This window comes from Ascaphus truei, chromosome 3, assembly GCF_040206685.1.
Source record: "Ascaphus truei isolate aAscTru1 chromosome 3, aAscTru1.hap1, whole genome shotgun sequence".
Classification (NCBI taxonomy): domain Eukaryota; kingdom Metazoa; phylum Chordata; class Amphibia; order Anura; family Ascaphidae; genus Ascaphus; species Ascaphus truei.
The window spans coordinates 343,926,948-343,945,816 of NC_134485.1; the positions used below are offsets into that span (position 1 = coordinate 343,926,948).

At 47.9% G+C, this 18,869-nt stretch overlaps 1 protein-coding gene across 2 annotated transcripts in view; it reads left to right on the top strand.

Annotated features, from left to right (window-relative positions):
- LOC142491118 (gametocyte-specific factor 1-like) overlaps window positions 1-18,869 on the top strand; it is a 44,710-nt gene that overhangs the window by 10,132 nt on the left and 15,709 nt on the right. Inside the window, exons 1-5 of one of the 2 annotated variants that reach the window (XM_075593421.1) lie at window positions 1,079-1,402; window positions 2,893-2,994; window positions 7,252-7,378; window positions 9,976-10,059; window positions 11,477-11,561. In XM_075593421.1, the coding sequence (XP_075449536.1) occupies window positions 2,902-2,994; window positions 7,252-7,378; window positions 9,976-10,059; window positions 11,477-11,561 (389 nt within the window). In that variant the 5' untranslated portion in view covers window positions 1,079-1,402; window positions 2,893-2,901. Of the gene's footprint in view, window positions 1-1,078; window positions 1,403-2,892; window positions 2,995-7,251; window positions 7,379-9,975; window positions 10,060-11,476; window positions 11,562-18,869 lie in introns of those variants that run through there. The other variant, XM_075593420.1, reaches the window with a different exon arrangement.

The window sequence follows — 18,869 nt, forward strand, 5'->3', positions numbered from 1 at the left end:
TAGAGATAGATATATACACACACACACTATTGGTGGGGTTCTTGCTTCAGCCTCTTCCTCGGAGTACTGTATTATCTGGGGTTTTCCTTGTAGGGTATAGGCAATTGATTATATTGGTCAAAGCAAGTACCTGAGGGGGGGGGGGGGGTTGGTGGTGTTGGTGTGTGTGTTTCGGTCCGTTCCGGGTGGGGACGCATTTATTTACTTATAAAATATTTTACCAGGAAGTAATACATTGAGAGTTTCCTCTCATTTTCAAGTATGTCCTGAACATCGTTAATCTGACAAATAATACAGTTACATAAATGAACAGGGTATACATTATATACAATACATTGCATGCACAGTTAGAGAAGATGTATATTATAGGCGTATGAAACAGTTACAGACCAGATTAAAGTGTGAGACAGTCTTAGATTTGAAAGAACTTAAACTGGTGGTGGATGTAAGAGTCTCTGGTAGGTTGTTCCAGTTTTGGGGTGCACGGTAGGAGAAGGAGGAGCGGCCGGATACTTTGTTGAGCCTTGGGACCATGAACAGTCTTTTGGAGTCTGATCTCAGATAAGTGCTGCATGTGATATAAGGGGACCGGTCAGCCCCTACACCCATATAATACTAAATACTTGAATTTTATTAGTGCCTTAAATGAGCACTACCACAAAAAATGCAATTAATTATATCTATGTAAAGCAAAATAATAAAAAATACCTCCATGGGGTTTTTTTTTTTTTTGGTCATTAAGGTAAGACTAACCAGGCACCCCAGGTCTTCCTTTTGCTGCAGTCTGCACCGAGGCAGTTAATTTAACTTTAGTGGAGGGCCACTACTACTTGCATTCATTATTTATGTATTTATTTATATCTATCTTGATCTCTCCTTATAAAAACACAATGGCATATTTTTTTTGGGGGGGGGTCATTAAGGACATTTTTCCTTTTAAATATTACTCTGCAAACTTTTCTTCCAACTGAACTCTCCTAATTGTCACTCCCCTGACAGTCCCTAACTGTCCATATTTTAACTTCTCCAGCACGTTGGCACTCTGACATCACAACCTGGTGCCACTTAACAGCACAGGACCGTGGCTGGCTCCTTGTCTGCCTTGCACCTTCTCATTCCTCTGGCTGCCTAATGCCATAGTAACCCAATGCCCACTCGTACCACCCTGCAACAGAAGGGGAAGGGGGTAGGGAAGTAGCAGGTTTTGAATACCATAAGGAAAGCCATGTTGATCAGTTGGACACTGCACATCTGGCTAGGAGAACTTGGTCATTCACGTCAACAGGAGATCCGTTGTTGGAATACTGGCGCTTAGCAACCAGTCAGCATTTATTTTTAAAATCCAAGTGAGAGAGAATCAAAGGATAGATCCCAGCAAGAACTACATTTTTGGAGCTGGCAGGTACAGTGCATAGTATGACTCGGGTGTGTGCAAACTGGGGAGCGTGGAGCTTACAGAAGCCCAGCGCTCTTCCCAACATGTATTAAATTAAATGCCGGGGCAGCGCGTGAAGCCTCTGTAACTCTCTTACCTGCTCTCTAAAAACACGTTGCCACGGGGTCGTGACGTCAAATTACGCCTCCCAAGCCAGGTAATGGGGGGTATGAGGGGAGAGAGAGTAGGCAAGGAGTTCAAACAAAAGTTTGCGCAACGCTGTTATAATTAACGTGTGTCCTGGGTTTGGCACCTTTGTTTTCTAATGGGAGCGAATTAACATATTGCCAGGGGCAGCATTGCATGCCCCTTTGACAAGTAAAGGGTTTGAAGACACAATCCATGCTAATATTAATAATAATAATAATAATAATTAATAATAAGAGCCTGTGTGTCTGTCAGAGGCATAGCTCCAAGACATGCAACCTAGACACCTGAAACTTTGCATACTAGGGGACCGTAGTGCTGTGCACCCAGGGGTTATTTTTTGGGAGTCACTGTGACTGGGAGTTGGAGGTTCAGCCTCACTCGCTGCTAGGTGGAATAATTGGTTCGGTTAAAGAGGGCGCCACTATTGATTTTTGTTCGGTTTCAAGTCTGCAATAGAAAAGATCACTCCAGAGTGCTGCAACGCGTGCGACGCCGGGTGCTGCTTTAGCCAGTATTGGTTATAAGATGGATATTGCCTAATAACCTTTAAAGTGCCTTCATGACCTACCTTTTATGTCATGGGACAAATATTTGTTTTCTAGTGGATAATTTTATGTCTTTATTTATATAATCTGTTTCTATCACCTGAAGAGCAGGGCAGTCATGTGATTGAACCTTTTTTATTTTTTTATCGAAATGTTCTCCATAAAAATATAAATATGTATAGTCTTTTTATTTGTATGGCACCAGCTTATACGGTTTTGAGGGAGGGGATTAACGCACAAAAATAATACGTTGGCACAATAGGAAAGGGGGTCTCTGCTTGGAAGAATTGCATCTTTTAAAAAAAAATAAAAAAAAGAGGGGGGAGGTGGAGCTAAAAGCGTGACACCAGTAATAGGTGATCAGGAGGGGGTATTATATAGTGGTTCAAATGGCCACAGGAATTTAAAATTAAAGTATTTTTTGTTTAATGAGGTTTTTTTTGTTTTTAATCAAGTCTTTGGCATGTCAAGTATATTCTCTGTCTAAGATTTAGGTTAGCATGTATACAAACTAAGCAGATATTAAGCACATTTCCAGTAGGTCACGGTAACCAACTCCAGTCCTCAAGGTCACCAACAGGTCAGGTTTTAAGAATATTAAATTGACTGAGCCAACTGTGCGGAAGCAGGGGATATCCTTAAAACCGAACTCGTTGGCAGCTCATGAGGACTGGAGTTGTCCACTCCTGCAGTAGATCCTACTTTGTGTTGGCCTAGTTTTCATAGGGGGCAGACTGTGCCACTAATGTTTCTTTCTTGCAGTTACCGATCATGGATTCTGAAAATCTTCTCCAGTGCCCATACGACAAAAGCCATATGATTCGGCCCAGCAGGTTCCCGTATCATCTGGTGAAATGCAGAGAGGTGAGGGGTGTGTGTAACGTTTGTACCCTCAATGGTCTCTAACCCGGAGACAAATTTTGTGCTTGCCTTCGGCAGCAGCATCTCCTTGGCATCTCCCGCTGCAACCCGTCAATATGGCCGCATGGTGTCACATGGTGCAGCGTTGCCATGACAATGGGACACCTCAACGCCATACGTTGTTAACCCATAGTCTCTGGGTGGTGGCAACCCTGACACCAATTCTTCCCTTGGTTTTTTTTTTTTAATGGGGAGGCTGGTTAATTAGGGGGATTGCTACGAAAACATGAGCGAAGAATTGGGAGGTATTTAGTTTCCTCTGGCTACTCTTAGGCCTCGGCATGGTCAGCGCCCCGTGCTGAGGCGCGCTCTCACTTACCAGTGAGCCCCTGCAGCCGCAATGAGAGCGGCTTTAGCAGGGGCTCGCGCACGCTTGCGGAAGTGTGTGTCTTAACAAATTTTTAGTTTCGGCGCTCACGGGAGCGAAGGGCCGGTCACGTGAGCGGTTCGCCCAATGAGGGCGAATGAGCTCCGTGACGTCACTGGCCCGCCCCCCAGACACGCCCACGGACGGCACGCGCTCTAAGGCCAGGGAAAGCACCCGCTTTCCCTCAGCCTCAGCGCGCCTCCGCATGGCTGCAGTCTCTATGGACTCAGCCTTATGTGTAATGTCTGTGTGTTCAACAAGACCTTTGCACAGGCAGAACCCCTTTCCCCCTCCTCATTCTCCCCCCTCCCCCCTTTATCTTTATTTGCCCTTTGACAAGGACAGGATGGGCTGAGGGTTAAGAAAACACTTGTTTGATGAACTTCTCTGTTCTGATGTTCCTAGAAAAAACAAAATTCGATTTAAAATTAATTTGCAAAAGACACACAAATAGACAAATATTTGCTTTTAGCATGGTTAGATTAATTTAAAAAAATCCAATTATTTTGTTGCATTTACAAAAGGTTGTTCTTTGGCCAGTTACATGGGACTGGCGTTTTTAAGTATTCGGTCCCATATCCAATTATATTTATGTAACATACTTACCCCCCACCCCCCCAATCGCAGATAGGGACCATGTGGGGAAATCTACATGTATTACCAGGTGTGGTGCTTTACCGGTTAGGCTCACAGGAGGCCTGAATCTCCACCAGTGAGAGCCTGTGGTGTATCCTGGAACGATGCTCACATTTACAGCGCCTCCACCTGTGCAGGATTCTAGTGTGTAGAATGATCCCTGACACAGGACCCACATAGAGTAACCACATACACCAAAGTATATAGAAACAGTTTACTGTATATGGTGGAAAAATAGGTGATAAATAGCTCTCGTGCAAACAATGATTATTAAAAACCTGTGATATAAAGTCCAAAAGATAGTCCTGGAGCTGCCCAAAGAAGTTAATCTGGTATCTCCTAACCAGACCTGGGACTGTAGAAGAAAAACACCTCCTGTGGCGCTGAGGCAAGGATAGGAATGGGATTGTAGACAAAGTTCTTCTTCTGATTGATTACCTCAAGAGAAAAGACAAAACATGCAGACAACACTGCAATAGTGCATTACCCAGGGACAACAAAGATAATAAATGAAGAGAGCAATTTAATACAATATAAAAGACATATTATAAAACACAATGATTACAATAAATAACTTTCTGTGCCTCTGCACTAGAAAGTAGGTCTTGAAACTTGCTCCGCCTTTGGTAAAATTGGAAACCTACTCACCAAAAGTGACTAGGACATGCGCATTTTGTTTAAGGGTCTTGTCAACAGGTAAGCCGCCTGCCGTGGAGTGAATTGCGCCAGTCAACGAAGGAGGATCCCCTTCTTTACTCGGAGTCCACTTGCTACCAGAGTCTGGTCGATCAACTCCTCCTCTGACGTCACCACTTGGATGTTCACAGCTACGGTGTCCCTGCGATGCCAAAAAAACCTCCTACGCGTTTCGAAACTCCAATTAGTGGGTTTCTTCGTCAGGGATAGATGCTGCATAAGTCCATGCTTCTATATATACCCCATTTCCTTCTAATATGTTAATTATCAATTGGATGACTCCCAGTTGAACAAAGAGTCCCAGTTGAACAAAGAGTCTTCTGATAGGACTTGTAGACAATGCTACAGAGTGATAATACAAATATGTACACACATACCAGTATGCACGCATATTATGAAGGAGGGCCAATTTTTCCCCCACTGATTAGGAATCACGGTCTAGGCTTCTGTGATTCAGTACAACAATTGTTTTTGCTGACATAATAATTGCTTTTCATTTATGTAGTTGCTATTGCATAATTCAAAATTAGAGACTGAATAAGTGCCTTTTATAATCAGCTACTGATTTTTAAATAGCCTCTGTTACGATAGGGGTAAATGTGACTGTTAAAGGTCAATAGCTGTATTACCCCTACCTGTCAATAATACAGTTGAAGAATTATGTTTTTGGGTATTTATATCTATGTACTATGTTTTCGCCTGGTTCTAGCTCTTCAGGGACCAGGTGTTAATTTTGATTTCAGGAGGAATGTTGCAAAAGCTGTCTGACCTTCTTGCATTTTTTTTTTATGTACAGTAACTAATGTTATGGTGCATTTCAACCCACCAATCAGGGGCTGGGCAAATTGACGGCATCTGGCCCTGGATGTTTCAATGTGGTGGGTTAGTGCAGGGGTACGCAAACTTCCTGCGCTGTGCCCCCCTGCCTTCTCTTCCCCTGTGTCACGCCCCCTCTTACCTTTAATGCGGCATCATGTGATGTCACGTGACCCCCACTGTAATTTGAAGCCGCATTGCCATGATGTCGTGATGTCACATGACCCAATGATGCTGCGTTGCCATGGCGATGTGTGGCCCGAACCCGGCTAAATTCAGGCAAGTTGGTTACAGAGGCCTCATGTTGAAGAGTGCAGGGCCTCGGTTACTGCCATGCCCCCATCTCCTTCCCCCCTCCCCCCAAAAAACTCTCCTGGATAAGTGTGGGGGGGAGACCCCTAGTTAGACTGAAGTAAGCTGAAGGAGTTTCAGTAGTTGTTAGCTTGGACTTTTAGCTGCAGCTCAAGTTTCTGTAACGGGGGATTCCAGCTGCAGTGTCTACTCCAGTGCTGGTGATAGGCCCGAGTCCTGTTCCATTGGACACCACAGCGAAGCGAGAACCAGGGGAAATCTCTGCAAGGAGGTACCTGCAACTAGTTCTGCAGGGCATCCCCAGTTTTCCCCGGTTGGGTACGTGTTGTCTGTTTATCTGTATAGTTGTGGATATTTCTCCTTCCAATAAATTCATTTTATAAACTCTTGTTTTGGCGAGTTAATCCATGGTGTGATAGTCCTGGTCTCCTGTGACAGCCTCTACCCCAAATAAAGTGCAGGGAGTTGCCCTGGCTTTTTGTCCTGTGGCTGCCAGTGTGGTACCTCCGAAAATCTGTGTTCCTTGAATGCAGGTCCGTGGGATGGATGGATACTCTGGTCCGCTCTATAGCGGTGATTTTCAAATCCCTCGAGGGTTCTGCTGGTATGAGTATGAGAAAAAATACTATACTAGAGATACTAAAATTGAATATTTGTAGGGTTACTGAAACAAAAGGTTTCAAACCACTGCTCTAGAATGTGGGCTTATCTTATTTCTAGCTTGTGGCAGAAGGAGTTAACTTGATCTGTAACGCTTACATCTAACTAGAAGGGTTTGACATAGTAGGAATTTGTCCCAAGGCTAGCTTTATATTTTCCTATGCTAAAGGAAGTGTTAGGACTGGGTACTCCTGCACACTGACCTTAGTCACCCACTGATTTTTCTGGTGCTCCAGGAATGGACTAACAAAATCTGTAACTTTTCATTGGCTGCACCTTTTCTCAAAGGGAGGCTGCTGTGTACAAAGTCACTTCTACCTACAGTAAAGGCTGTTTCCATTACTGTGAAGTATGGGCAGGTCAGAAGACCTCAACTAGGATTATATCTCCAATGCACATGCTCAAACACAGAGGATCATGAGAGCTGTAGTACTTCTTATACATAAAAAATATAATATAAAATGTGCATGCAACGTAGTAACATTACATTACACCTCTAACAGGGATCATAGTGTCTGCTGCAAAGAAGAGCATCAACTCCTTAGTTGCCTGGTTAATACAGATAAGGCATTATACAGGATAACCTGGGCACTAATGACCTCTGGAACACTGAAGATATCTATTGGGTTACATATAACAAATAGATGTCATTTTGTTTGTCTTTGTTCATAGAGGAGTTTGTTTCTCATGTCCATCTTATCCTCTCCATCCAGAATAATCCTGTCCTGGCCAAGGAGCTGGTGACATGCCCGTACAATGCCCGTCACAGAATACCCAAGAGTGAGTTTCAGCTACATATGTCCACCTGTGACAGCAGAAGTGCTACTGTAAGCTTTTCTGGTAAGTTGTTGGCACTTACTTTCATTTGTTTTAGTTTTATGCAATGTGGGCCCAATTGGTATTGATTTTAGGGACCCTTGTGCTGCTAATGTGGTCATTTTCAAATTAGATTAACAAATTGGCGACAAAAAACATTGATCTTTAATACTTCTGGGGCTGATTTTAAGTCTGGTCTGAGGTTACTTGTGACAGTGGTTTTGTTCTGGCCCAATCACACCCTGATAGATGTGTAGGGACAGGCAGGTTAACTCAATCACAGATATCAAGCAATGGAACCTTCTTACTTGCTGAAGTGTTTATTTGGGGCAACAACATACAAATAAAAAGGGGGAAAGGTACTGGAACATGAGAGCAATGGAGGGGAAGGGGAGCTATGAGGGAAGTGGGCTTAAATGCAAGATATAGGGATAGGTAAAAATCAGTAACTTTACCAGGATAGGAGAGATGACTGCTCAAGATGGCTGCTGGTACTAAAAGACAGCATGCTGGTCTGGGCTGATGGGAAATTAACTGGGCCAATACCACTTGTCAAGGGGAGGGGGAGCACTCCATCCTGGTAAAAGGCAGGGGAGATTGCCAAGGCAACTGGCTGAAGCCAAGAAACCCACAAGGTACCACAACATTGTTGCAACAGCTAGACTGAGTGCTGGCAGCCTGAAGACCGAGAAAAAACACAATCCCTGTTCCAGGACATGTTTTGTTTGATCAAAATGTATTTATTTTTTTTGCACTTCAATACAATTTATTTTTGCATATCAAACCACTTTGGCCAGACAATGATTAATATACTAAACATCTTTTAAATAGGAGATGGTATTAGTTTTGTATTTATAGTGTAACATGTGTTCACCCCCCCCCCCCCCCCCACCAACCTCACTTAGGGACCAGTGTGTGGAAGTGGGCGCATTACATCGCTGTTGTGGTGCTTCACCTGTTGGTTCAAAGGAGATCTGAGTGGTCTGCTTGTTGTTATGAGACATGACAGGACTGGCTCTCACAGGATTCTGGTTCTTCACAATGGTGTCAGCGCCTCCAGCAGTGATGGCTCCTACACAATGCAGGCGTCAGCCCCCATCGCTACACACATACTTCTCTGCAGTCAAGGAACTGACACCTTAGGCTGAGGTATCTTTGCAGGATCTTTCTTCACAGCATCTTTAGCAGCATAATCTTCTGCATACGTCCTAGGACTTCTGGACGGTGCTTTATTTCTCTACTACTCTGCTCCAGGTGGTCTTAGGCCTCGGTCCCGCTGCGCTCGTTGGCGCGGGCGGCGGGTCGCGAGTTCCCCACCAGCAGGGGAATCCTCGCGAGCCGGTCCCGGTCCCCACTGGCTGCACAGAGCACTACACGCTGTAGCGCGTCAGCCGCTGGAGACACCAGAGAATGGTGTTTTCTAGCTTTGACGCGTGACGTGTGTGGCTGTGAGCCAATGGGGAGGGGAGGCTTCGGGAGGAGGAGAGGCTTCGGGGAGCGGGGAGGAGTGTGGAGTGAAAGCAGGTGAGTGCCTTTCTCTGTGTGTGTGTCTGAGTGCGTGCCTGTCTGTGTGTGTATGTGTCTGAGTGCGTGAGTGCCTGTCTGTGTGTGTGTGTGCCCGAGTGCCTGCCTCTGTCTGTGTGTGTGTGTGTATGAGTGTGTGAGTGCCTGCCTGTGTGTGTGTGTGCGCGTGTATGAATGAGTGCGTGAGTGCCTGCCTGTGTGTGTGTGTGCGCGTGTATGAATGAGTGCGTGAGTGCCTGCCTGTGTGTGTGTGTGCGCGTGTATGAATGAGTGCCTGCGTGTGTGTGTTTAAACTTACCTTCCAGCTCCAGCCCGAGTCCGTGGAGGGAGGGGGGGGGGGAGAGTAGCGGGTCCCTCCGCTCAAGCCACGCCCCCCTCCCTGTCAAACCTCCCACCTCCCGATCAAACCTCCCACCTCCCGCCCACCTCCCGATCAAACCTCCCACCTCCCGCCCACCTCCCGCTCCCGCTCCCTACAGACCGCAGATCGCGGTCTGTGTATCTCAGCGCACCGCCTGTCAGCAGCGCAGGTGCGCTGACTCTGGGAACGGGGCCTTAGCCTTAGGCTAGCTAGGCCAAGTGAGCAAGCTTACCCCGCCATAGGGAAGACGCACAGCTCCCACCATCACCTCACCCTCCTTCACCCTAGCCAGGGATCAGAGAGGGACACACTCCCCTCCTTACTCCAGGAGGAGCTCAGAGGAACTCTCCACCCACCTCCTCACACCCTGAGGTGCAGAGGCAGACTCCTCTTCTAACTTTAGCCTACTCCCCCTTAGAAACTTCTGGAAGGGGCGGGCTTATGGACTGTACCCACCTACAAGGGCTGTATGAGACACCACCCACCTTCCTTCATTTTCTGGGCAAGCAGGAAGGGGTGGCCGTAAGAGTCCACAGATTAACCTACTAATGCCTAGATCTTAACAGGGCTTACATAACAGATACACTATGTGGGAAGAAATGGGTACAGCTGGACATACACTGTTACATCAGCAACAAAATGTATCGCTAGTGTCTGTTGTTCAGTCCAAGATTTGTGTGTCCTGCATATATTTTCTTTTTCTAAAATAATAAAAAAAACCCTCTTCTTGCGGCAGAATCGCTATATAATGGAGAGACTTTGGCATCAGAAACTATGTCGACGTGGCAGAGTCCTCCCTGCGAGGAGAACTGGGAAGATGGTAAGAAGGAAGGACAGGGTGCTCAACACGCAAAACTTGTTTTTATGAGGATTTATCATACGGTGTGCGTATCATCTGCTTCTGAGTGAAAATAAAATGTACTTCATATTGCGTCCCACTCTCGGATGCTTAATTAAGTGACTTCGTTTATTTACCGTTTCCTTTAGTATGTATGTCTTTATATACTGTCGCGGCCGAGTTTATTCTTACCTTTGCCTGGTCTCGGCCGCGACAGTAACCGGGCGCGCGCCGGGGTGTCCCGTGCGCGCGCCGAAGCCTCGGAGGAGCGGTCCTCCGATCGGGGCTTCTCCCTCCCCTCTCCGGGTCCGCCGGGTCCCCCGGAACCCCCCACCGCCGTCCCCCACATCGCGGGACACTGGGAGCTCTGGGCACGTGCGCATGGGGCGCAGGCACCCGGTGAAGTGTGACCGCGCATCGGTGACGCGCGGCACGCTGAGGGGATTTGGCTAGCAAGCCGGGACATCTCCCGGCTTGCGGAACTAGCCAGCGAGCAATAAAATGTGTCGCCAGTGTAGCACCTACAGTGTATTCGGCACGTTCCAAATTATAATGCAGTAAGTGCAACGAAGTGAGACAATAAGAAAGGAAATCCCTGCCCTGGCGAGTTTATAATCTTATTATTATTGTATACATATTCAATACACACTAAATGTGTGAATGACGTTTACAATAAATGTAATTTTTAGTTGGCATGTTTATGCTAAGCAGAACCAATTGTAAGTGTAAAAGTGACATGGGCAATAGGAATAGTGATTGTTAATTACCAGTACAGTAGTTCTACACATTAAGTAAAGATGTTGACCTCACCAACATTATGGGATGTTATGGGAAATTTGTAATTGCATTGCAATGGTTAATGACTCCGGACACATCTGTCATTAAATATCATACTTGTATGTATGTTATCAACTCCTCTCCTCAGCACTGTTAATTGCTTGAAGGTTCTTTTGCTGAAGTCCATGTTGACCAGAGATAAACACTAAAACTCTGTAAAAGTGTACTATGGCATCCAGCCTTGAAAGAGATCCCAAAAAAATGTGAAATTCTGAAATGCTTACTGCATACAAATATACAATGGTGAACCACCATATAAATGTCTAAATCTATCATTGTTTCCAATATCCTTAGGTGAACCATTACAGTGCCCCCCACCCCCCCCCCCCCTAATTGATGTGGCGATAAACTGTTAACTATGCAGTAACTTTCACATGACTGGAAGTAAATGCGTGTTATCGTCTTCTCACCATATGCTTGCATTATCTCCATAGCAGTTATCCCCTGATGTGTTTGAGGATATTCTCAATGTACCTTTGTGCTGTTTGGCGGTTTATAGGAGAGATGTTCTGGAAATAACCCTTTTTCCTCTCTCCGTTCACTTTCTAATCTCTCTTTGCAGAGGCTGATTCCCAGCCTGTGGCTTCCCCCTTTGTTTTAAATGGATGTGAGAACTACAAACCCAATAATTCACGTTGGCAACCTAGGTATGTATTGGATTATAGACAGGTGGTAGAGTTCCCCTTTTCATTGTTGCTCTAGATTTATTCTACTTTAAATTAACAATTGATGTTCAAGTGACCGTGCCACTTATGGCACCTTTTGGCTTAGGGGGCTAAATAATTAGGCTCGCTTTTTGCAATGAGGGACCCCCAGACATAACTTGCCATGCCCCTTAGTTAGGACTTCAAAGACCAGAAGGATTTCTGAGCACTTGTTATTGGTATTGAATGTGCGCAGGTGGCAATCCCAAAATCTGCTTTGTAAATTGAAGGACCGCACCCTGGAACATTTTTTCAGGATGGTTAGAATTCACCTTTTGCGTTTTGTATTGAAATTTATGGCTAATGACAACCTTTTCTTTGTCCTACCTCCAAACTGGGGTTATTTACACTCAATTGAAATAGTTGTCATTACAATTTTGAAAACATTTTTGTTACATATATAAGGGTGTGGTAGGTAACTCTTGTGTGCGCTCGGAGGGAGTGTGGCAGGTTCCGTGGCGGCACGGTAGTACAGGGTGCCGCCATGTAATTGCGCAACCTTGCAGAGGGCACTGATAGAGTGGAGAGGTCGCGCATGCGCAATGGAAGCGCGCGAACGACTGGCCAATTAGGGAAAGGCTCCGTTGGTGGACTACAACTCCCATGAGCGCTAGGATAGTCACCTGTTGCCGAGGAGCCAATCAGAGGGCTGGAATTACGGGAGGAGGAAAGGTAAGTGTGGGGGAGAGACCACGCTAGGCAGAGGAGATCCGGAAGGTGCTGGAGGAGGTAGTGTGAATGCAGGGGGTCTGTGACCTGCCTGCATAGGACAGCTATCCCCACAGGCCCTTAGGAGTATCCCCTGAGTCACAGTAGGTAGCTGTGCTTCAGGGACGCCCTATAGTGGTAGTGAACTTTCACCTTACTGAGTACAAGTTACGGACAAAGCACAGAGTTGCGGCGGTTGCAGTCATCTGTGACCAGACGGCTGGAGGCCATGTGTCGGATGTGTCTGACCCTATTCGAAGTTGTTACCGGTCACCGCCGTGACCGGAAGGTATTTACAGCAAGTGCACCAACACCGGTCAACAGGCGCTGATCCCGGCTTAGGCGTAACTCTTTGGGGACACTAGTGAAGTGGCCAAAGGCCTAAGTACACAAAGCAGTCTTGTCTATTAGTACAAGGACACGGTGTGTGGGGCACGCGGTGACGGGATAAGGACATTACTGCATAGGAGCGTGTCGGAGCCACACTGTTATAAAGACAATACTAGTTAGCAGTATTATTATATAAGTGAATAAGTGTATAGTATAAGTATTATATGTTAGGTTTTGCTGCCATTGATAGAGTGCTAGGTTACATTGCATTACAGTGAAACTGGTTTCAAGCATATGTGTTATGTTTCTTAACCAGGGGAATCTTACATAACGGGGATCCTGGGTAAGTGGAGGCGCTGCGCTAGTAAGTGTTATCCCAGGCTCCCAGCTAGCGGAGGCTCAGATCTCCTGGAGCCACAGGTGTGTGCAGTGACCAGTAGTCTCTTTAGAGCGTCAGAAAAAGGGTTACATTTGAAGGTGCTGCTGAGAGCTCAGACCTGGGGTGCCCTATAGTTTTTTCTCAACGTGTGACCATTTTTTTTTTTCCCGCCATGTTTGTGCCCTCGCAGCCTGAGGTGCTCAAGTGGGCCCAGTGGCATGAAATTCCCCTGACACGTGCCTTCGGCCTGGGACACGTTCCCGCTACCCTCTCCCTGGGTACAGTGACAGATCAAGTCAGGAAACTCCCGCTCATGGACACTGCCCGAGTGCAAGATCACTACTATGACAGGGAACATAATTGGCGTAAGATATTATTCGTCACCGACCGGGATATATGTCCCGAAGCACTGCCCTCAGTACTACTTCTGCCCGATGCTCCCGGCATCCATTGCCCGTTAGTACAGGTGGATTCCGCCAAACCTCTGGCTGCGTCCACACCCCAGAGGGGCTACCCTGGTCTGTTAAGTACCGTCACGACCAGCCCCTTTCGTACCCCTTAGAGCAGTTTGAACCCCCGATGGCCCGCTGCAATGCTTCTAGGCACTTCGTTCACCCCCTCCGCCCTTAGGCCAGCGTTAAGTAGAGCCAGCATGTCTAGACTGGATGCCTACTCCCCGGCTGGGAATAGTCTGTTGGATAACGCGTCCATTCCTGTGCTCGCAGAGGCCATACACCATTCCACGCAGTCCCATCAATACCGGAAGCTGAAGGCATTTTCTGGCGACAAACCCACCCCTCTGGGAGAAGTCGGGTTTGAAGAATGGCTGGACCACACGGAACAGGTACTCCCTGAATGGTCCTGCATGGATGCTGTCCGGAGGCAGCGTATAATTGAATGCCTGCGACCCCCAGCGTCCCACATAGTGCACTGTTATCGAGACGACCACCCAGAGGCTGATACGGCTGGCATCATGTACTCCCTTACCAAAGCTTATGGGACTCCTGTGGATGCCTTCGCACTGATGGCTAAGTTCCATGCTCTGGCTCAGAAAGAGGGGGAGATGGTGTCCGACTTTCTTGACGTCTGCATCTAGACCTGTGGACTCTGGTGAGAAAGGGGGTGGTGCAGAAGGTGGATGCCGACGGACTGCGCACCACCCAGCTACTGAGAGGGCTCCTTTCACTGCATCCGGTGTCCGTGCGCGTCGGCGGCTGTCTCGTGCCAGGGCAAGCACTGGCATTTGATGACCTGATGGATCGAATCCAGGCACATGAGACTGTGCTGTTGGGGCGTGACCTAACCCCGGGAAAGAAGACGGGGATGGCGGCCAAAGGAGCCAAGAAGTCAGAAAATAAAGTTGAGGCGGCAGGGGATAGGAACCCAGAAAAGGAGGACTTCGAACCACCTGCCGCAGCCCGGGAGCGCCCTGCGTCGAGCCGAAAATCTCCGACCTTCCAATACAGTGCCTCCCGCAGTCACCTCCAGTGTTATGCCTGTGGAAAAATGGGGCACATTCGAGCATACTGCCCCTTCCCACGGAGAACGGCGTCTCGACCGGCCAAGTCCATGCTGTGTACCCCGCAGGCCGGTGAAGCAATGGGCCAGTCCTCGACGAATAATCTAATCGGGCCATCGCCAAGGTAGTGATTGAAGGCATCTACGCCTCTGCGCTGATGGATACTGGGTCCCAGGTGACCATAGTGTATCCCAGTGCCCCGATAATCATGGGGACCAATACAGACATTGTACATGCTGTGATCCGCATGTACTTGCAGGAAGCGGGTGAATTACCGTTGCTGGCCTTAGCCACTTGCCCAGCATTACAAGAGGCTTGCGGTAAGATTGCGACCGAAGAAGAGCATGGGATGCTGTATAGTCAAGAGCAGGGGTTAACCGAGATCCCTCCCGGGGAAGGAAGAATGATGGTCGCCGCCTGTCATTATCCTGCCAGACATCTGGAGGATCAACTGTTCTCCTTGGAAAGCACGATACGTGATGACCAGCGGCTCGGCTATAAAGTATTGGCCTCGGTAAAGAAGTGGTCAGGGAAGATTCCGGCTCGAACTCAGGTATACGTACAAAATCTCTCTCCGTACCTCATGTGCATTGATCGCCGGCAGCCGTTGGGGCGAATCTATCCAATAACCCCGGAGAAGAAGGCAGCGGGGGAACGCTCGGTGGCATACAGTGGCCATACAGTGACTCCAAGGTTGGCGTTTGATTTCGGAGACTCGCAGTTGATGGAGGAATGGAGAGGAAGACTGCATACCAAACTGGAAGAGAGACGGGGGGTGTTTTCCATAAGTGATATGGATGTGGGGTGCAGTCGCAGCGCCCGCCACACCATTCGATTGAGAGACACCGCGCCGTTCCGCGAACGTTCCCGCCGCATAGCACCCCGAGACGTGGAGGAGGTGAGGAGACTACTAGCCGAAATGGAGGAAGCTGGTATTGTTCATGGATCACGTAGTCCCTACGCCCCGCCCATCGTGGTGGTTCGCAAAAAGAATGGGACCGTACGTCTCTGTGTAGACTATAGAACATTGAACAACCGCACGGTACCTGATCAGTACACTCTCCCACGCATCGAGGACCTCCTGAATGCCTTGACGGGAAGTAAATGGTTCAGCGTGCTGGACTTGAGGTCGGGGTATTATCAGGTGCCCATGGATCTGGAAGATCAGGAGAGAACCGCCTTCATCTGCCCACTAGGGTTCTACCAGTTCACCCGTATGCCGCAAGGGATATGCGGGGCTCCTGCCACCTTTCAGAGGTTAATGGAAAAGACGCTGGGAGACATGAACCCTCAAGAATGCTTGGTGTACCTGGACGATATTATAGTGTTCGGGAAGACGCTGGAGGAGCATGAGGAGCGGCTGATGAAGGTGTTGGATCGACTTCAAAAGGACGGACTTAAACTGTCCCTGGATAAATGCAAATTCTGCCGCACGTCCGTGACATATGTGGGCCACATTGTATCAGCAGAAGGAATATCCACTGATCCAGGGAAGATAGAAGCAGTGGTGAATTGGCCCCGGCCCAACAAAGTCCAAGAACTTCGATCCTTCCTGGGGTTCTGCGGCTACTACCGGCGATTCGTGGAGGGCTACTCAAGTAAAGCTAAACTCCTGAATAATCTCTTAAAAATCTATCCTGAGGACACCAGCCACAAAGCTACCATGGCACAAACACCATTTGGAGAGAAATTGGACCTCTGCTTGTGAGCAAGTGTTCTTGAAATTGAAAACCAACCTAACGCAGGCCCCAGTGCTGGCCTATGCCGACCCCGACTGGGAATATGTTCTACACGTGGATGCCAGCTTCAGTGGCTTGGGAGCAGAGTTGCACCAGAAACATGACACCGGGATCCGCCCAGTGGCGTATGCGAGTCGGAGCTTGACCCCAAGCGAACAGAACTATCTGTAAGGAATCCGCTCAGCGGTTTACTGGTTGCCTTACCTTGCAGACTGGTGCAGTTCTGGAACACTTCTCCTGATTTTACTGCAGCCTGGATTCTCTCACCAAAGCAATACTGACACACACTCCAGTAGTAAGTTTGGGATATAATCCCTATGTGAGGGGCTCAGCAATCCTATGCATATGTATAGGAATCAGGCATGTGTGATTGTACTCAAGGTACATGGGCAAGCATGAATGCTGCTGTGGACTCACAGGATAATTGTAGTATTGTACTGGTACATGTGATACTGAAGAACGAACACAGATTCATATATATGCCATATAAGTCTAGTGTGTGTCCCTAGTAAAACAGGTATGAATAATACTGTGAGAACTCACTTTTGTAAGCAGCAGCCCAGTCCTAGGAAGTTGCGTGCATCACGCCCAGTGTTCATGAGGAAATCTTGATCCCGTGGGGTCCGGTGGCGGAGCACAGCTGTACAAAGAGAAGGGGGCTGCAACCAGTATGGAGGCTAAAAATGTTTATTAGGTGGTCATAGGAAAACAAGTGAACTCTAACGCGTTTCAGGACCTGTGTCCCTTTGACAAAAATGAGAGAATCAGTGGAAATACATTGCCGACAGTGTACTCGCTGTATACAGAGGAAGACTCTCCCCACTCGGGTGGCCCCCATGGCACATCTGAAAAGCTCAGGCCCCATGGATTTGGTGTGCATGGACTTCTTGTGTATCGAGCCAGACACACGGGGCATCGGTAACGTGCTGGTGATTACAGATCACTATACAAGATACGCTCAAGCGTTCCCCACCAAGGATCAATGGGCGGTGACAGTGGCTAGAGTATTGTGGGAGAAGTATTTAATTCATTATGGATTACCGAACCGACTCCACTCTGATCAGGGCAGGGATTTCGAGAGCACTGTCATTAGAGAACTGCTGAAGTTGTTAAATATAGCTAAGTCACGAACTACCCCGTACTACCCAGAAGGGGATGCTATGCCCGAACGGTTCAATCGGACGCTACTTGACATGCTGGGGACAAAAAGGCTCTCAGAAGACTGAGTGGAGCAAGCATGTGGAGACGTTGGTGCATGCCTATAACTGTACTCGACACGAGTCTACAGGGTATACTCCGTACTTCTTGATGTTTGGGAGAGAAGCTAGGCTACCCGTGGATGTGCGACTACGGGTATCTACCGATGGGGTATCCAACAAGACGCATTTTCGATATGTACAAAGGTTACAAGACAACCTGCAGCAGGCCTATAAATTGGCTGAGAAGGCGGCGGCGCAATTGAATGCGAGTAACAAAAGGTGCTACGATCACAAGGTGCAATATAAAGAGATCCGCCCGGGGGATGCTGTTCTCCTTCGTAATCTGGGCATTCCTGGAAAACACAAACTGGCAGATCGGTGGAGAGATGGGTTGTATGAAGTGGAATCACAGATGCCTGGCCTCCCGGTTTATCGTTTCAAGGACTCCGAAGGCCGGATAAAGGTGTGGCATAGGAACCATCTGCTTCCCATACCTCAAGTAGGGGACAACGAATTAGAAGTGCCCACTGTTTCAATTGATGGAGAAGCTGAAAGTACAGAGGATGGCCCAGAGACTGTAATAAATGCCACCTCTGAGAATCCTAGGCGGTTACCTCTCAAAGGGGCTTTCCGACCGCGGGGGCATCTCCCGAAGGAGCTACGGGTAAGGAGCCCCTTGGTCCAACGACAGATACGCTGACCCCAGTGGGCCAGTCGCTAGACCCGCAGAGCCCGTGCTTTGTGCCACAAAAAGACTTTGTAGACCTATTGAGTCCCTCAAGGGCAGAGTTGGAAATGCCAAATGAGACTTGCTACTCTCCAGAGGAGGTATCTGAAGAGCAACTTCGCTGAAGGTAAAGAACTGGTCAACCTCCAATGAGGATGGCTTATGATCAATTCGGGGCACCCCATTATGAGGCTCAGCAGTGGACTCGCAGCAAAGTACAGTCTGTCATTGTCATGTTCAATGAAATGTGCAATTTGATATAGAGCCGATAAGTAAGATGTATTGTGTTGCGTTATTTTTATTATATAACGTTCTGTGTATAGTTACGTACGTGTAGCCGAAGCGGGGACGTTGGATTCTGCAAGGGGGAGAATGTAAGGGTGTGGTAGGTACATCTTGTGTGCACTCGGAGGGAGTGTGGCAGGTTCCGTGGCGGCACCGTAGTACAGGGCGCCGCCATGTAATTGCGCAACCTTGCAGAGGGCACTGATAGAGTGGAGAGGTCGCGCATACGCAATGGAAGCGTGCGAACAACGGGCCAATTAGGGAAAGGCTCCGTTGGTGGACTACAACTCCCATGAGCGCTAGGGCAGTCACCTGATACTGGGGAGCCAATCAGGGGGCTGGAATTATGGGAGGAGGAAAGGGAA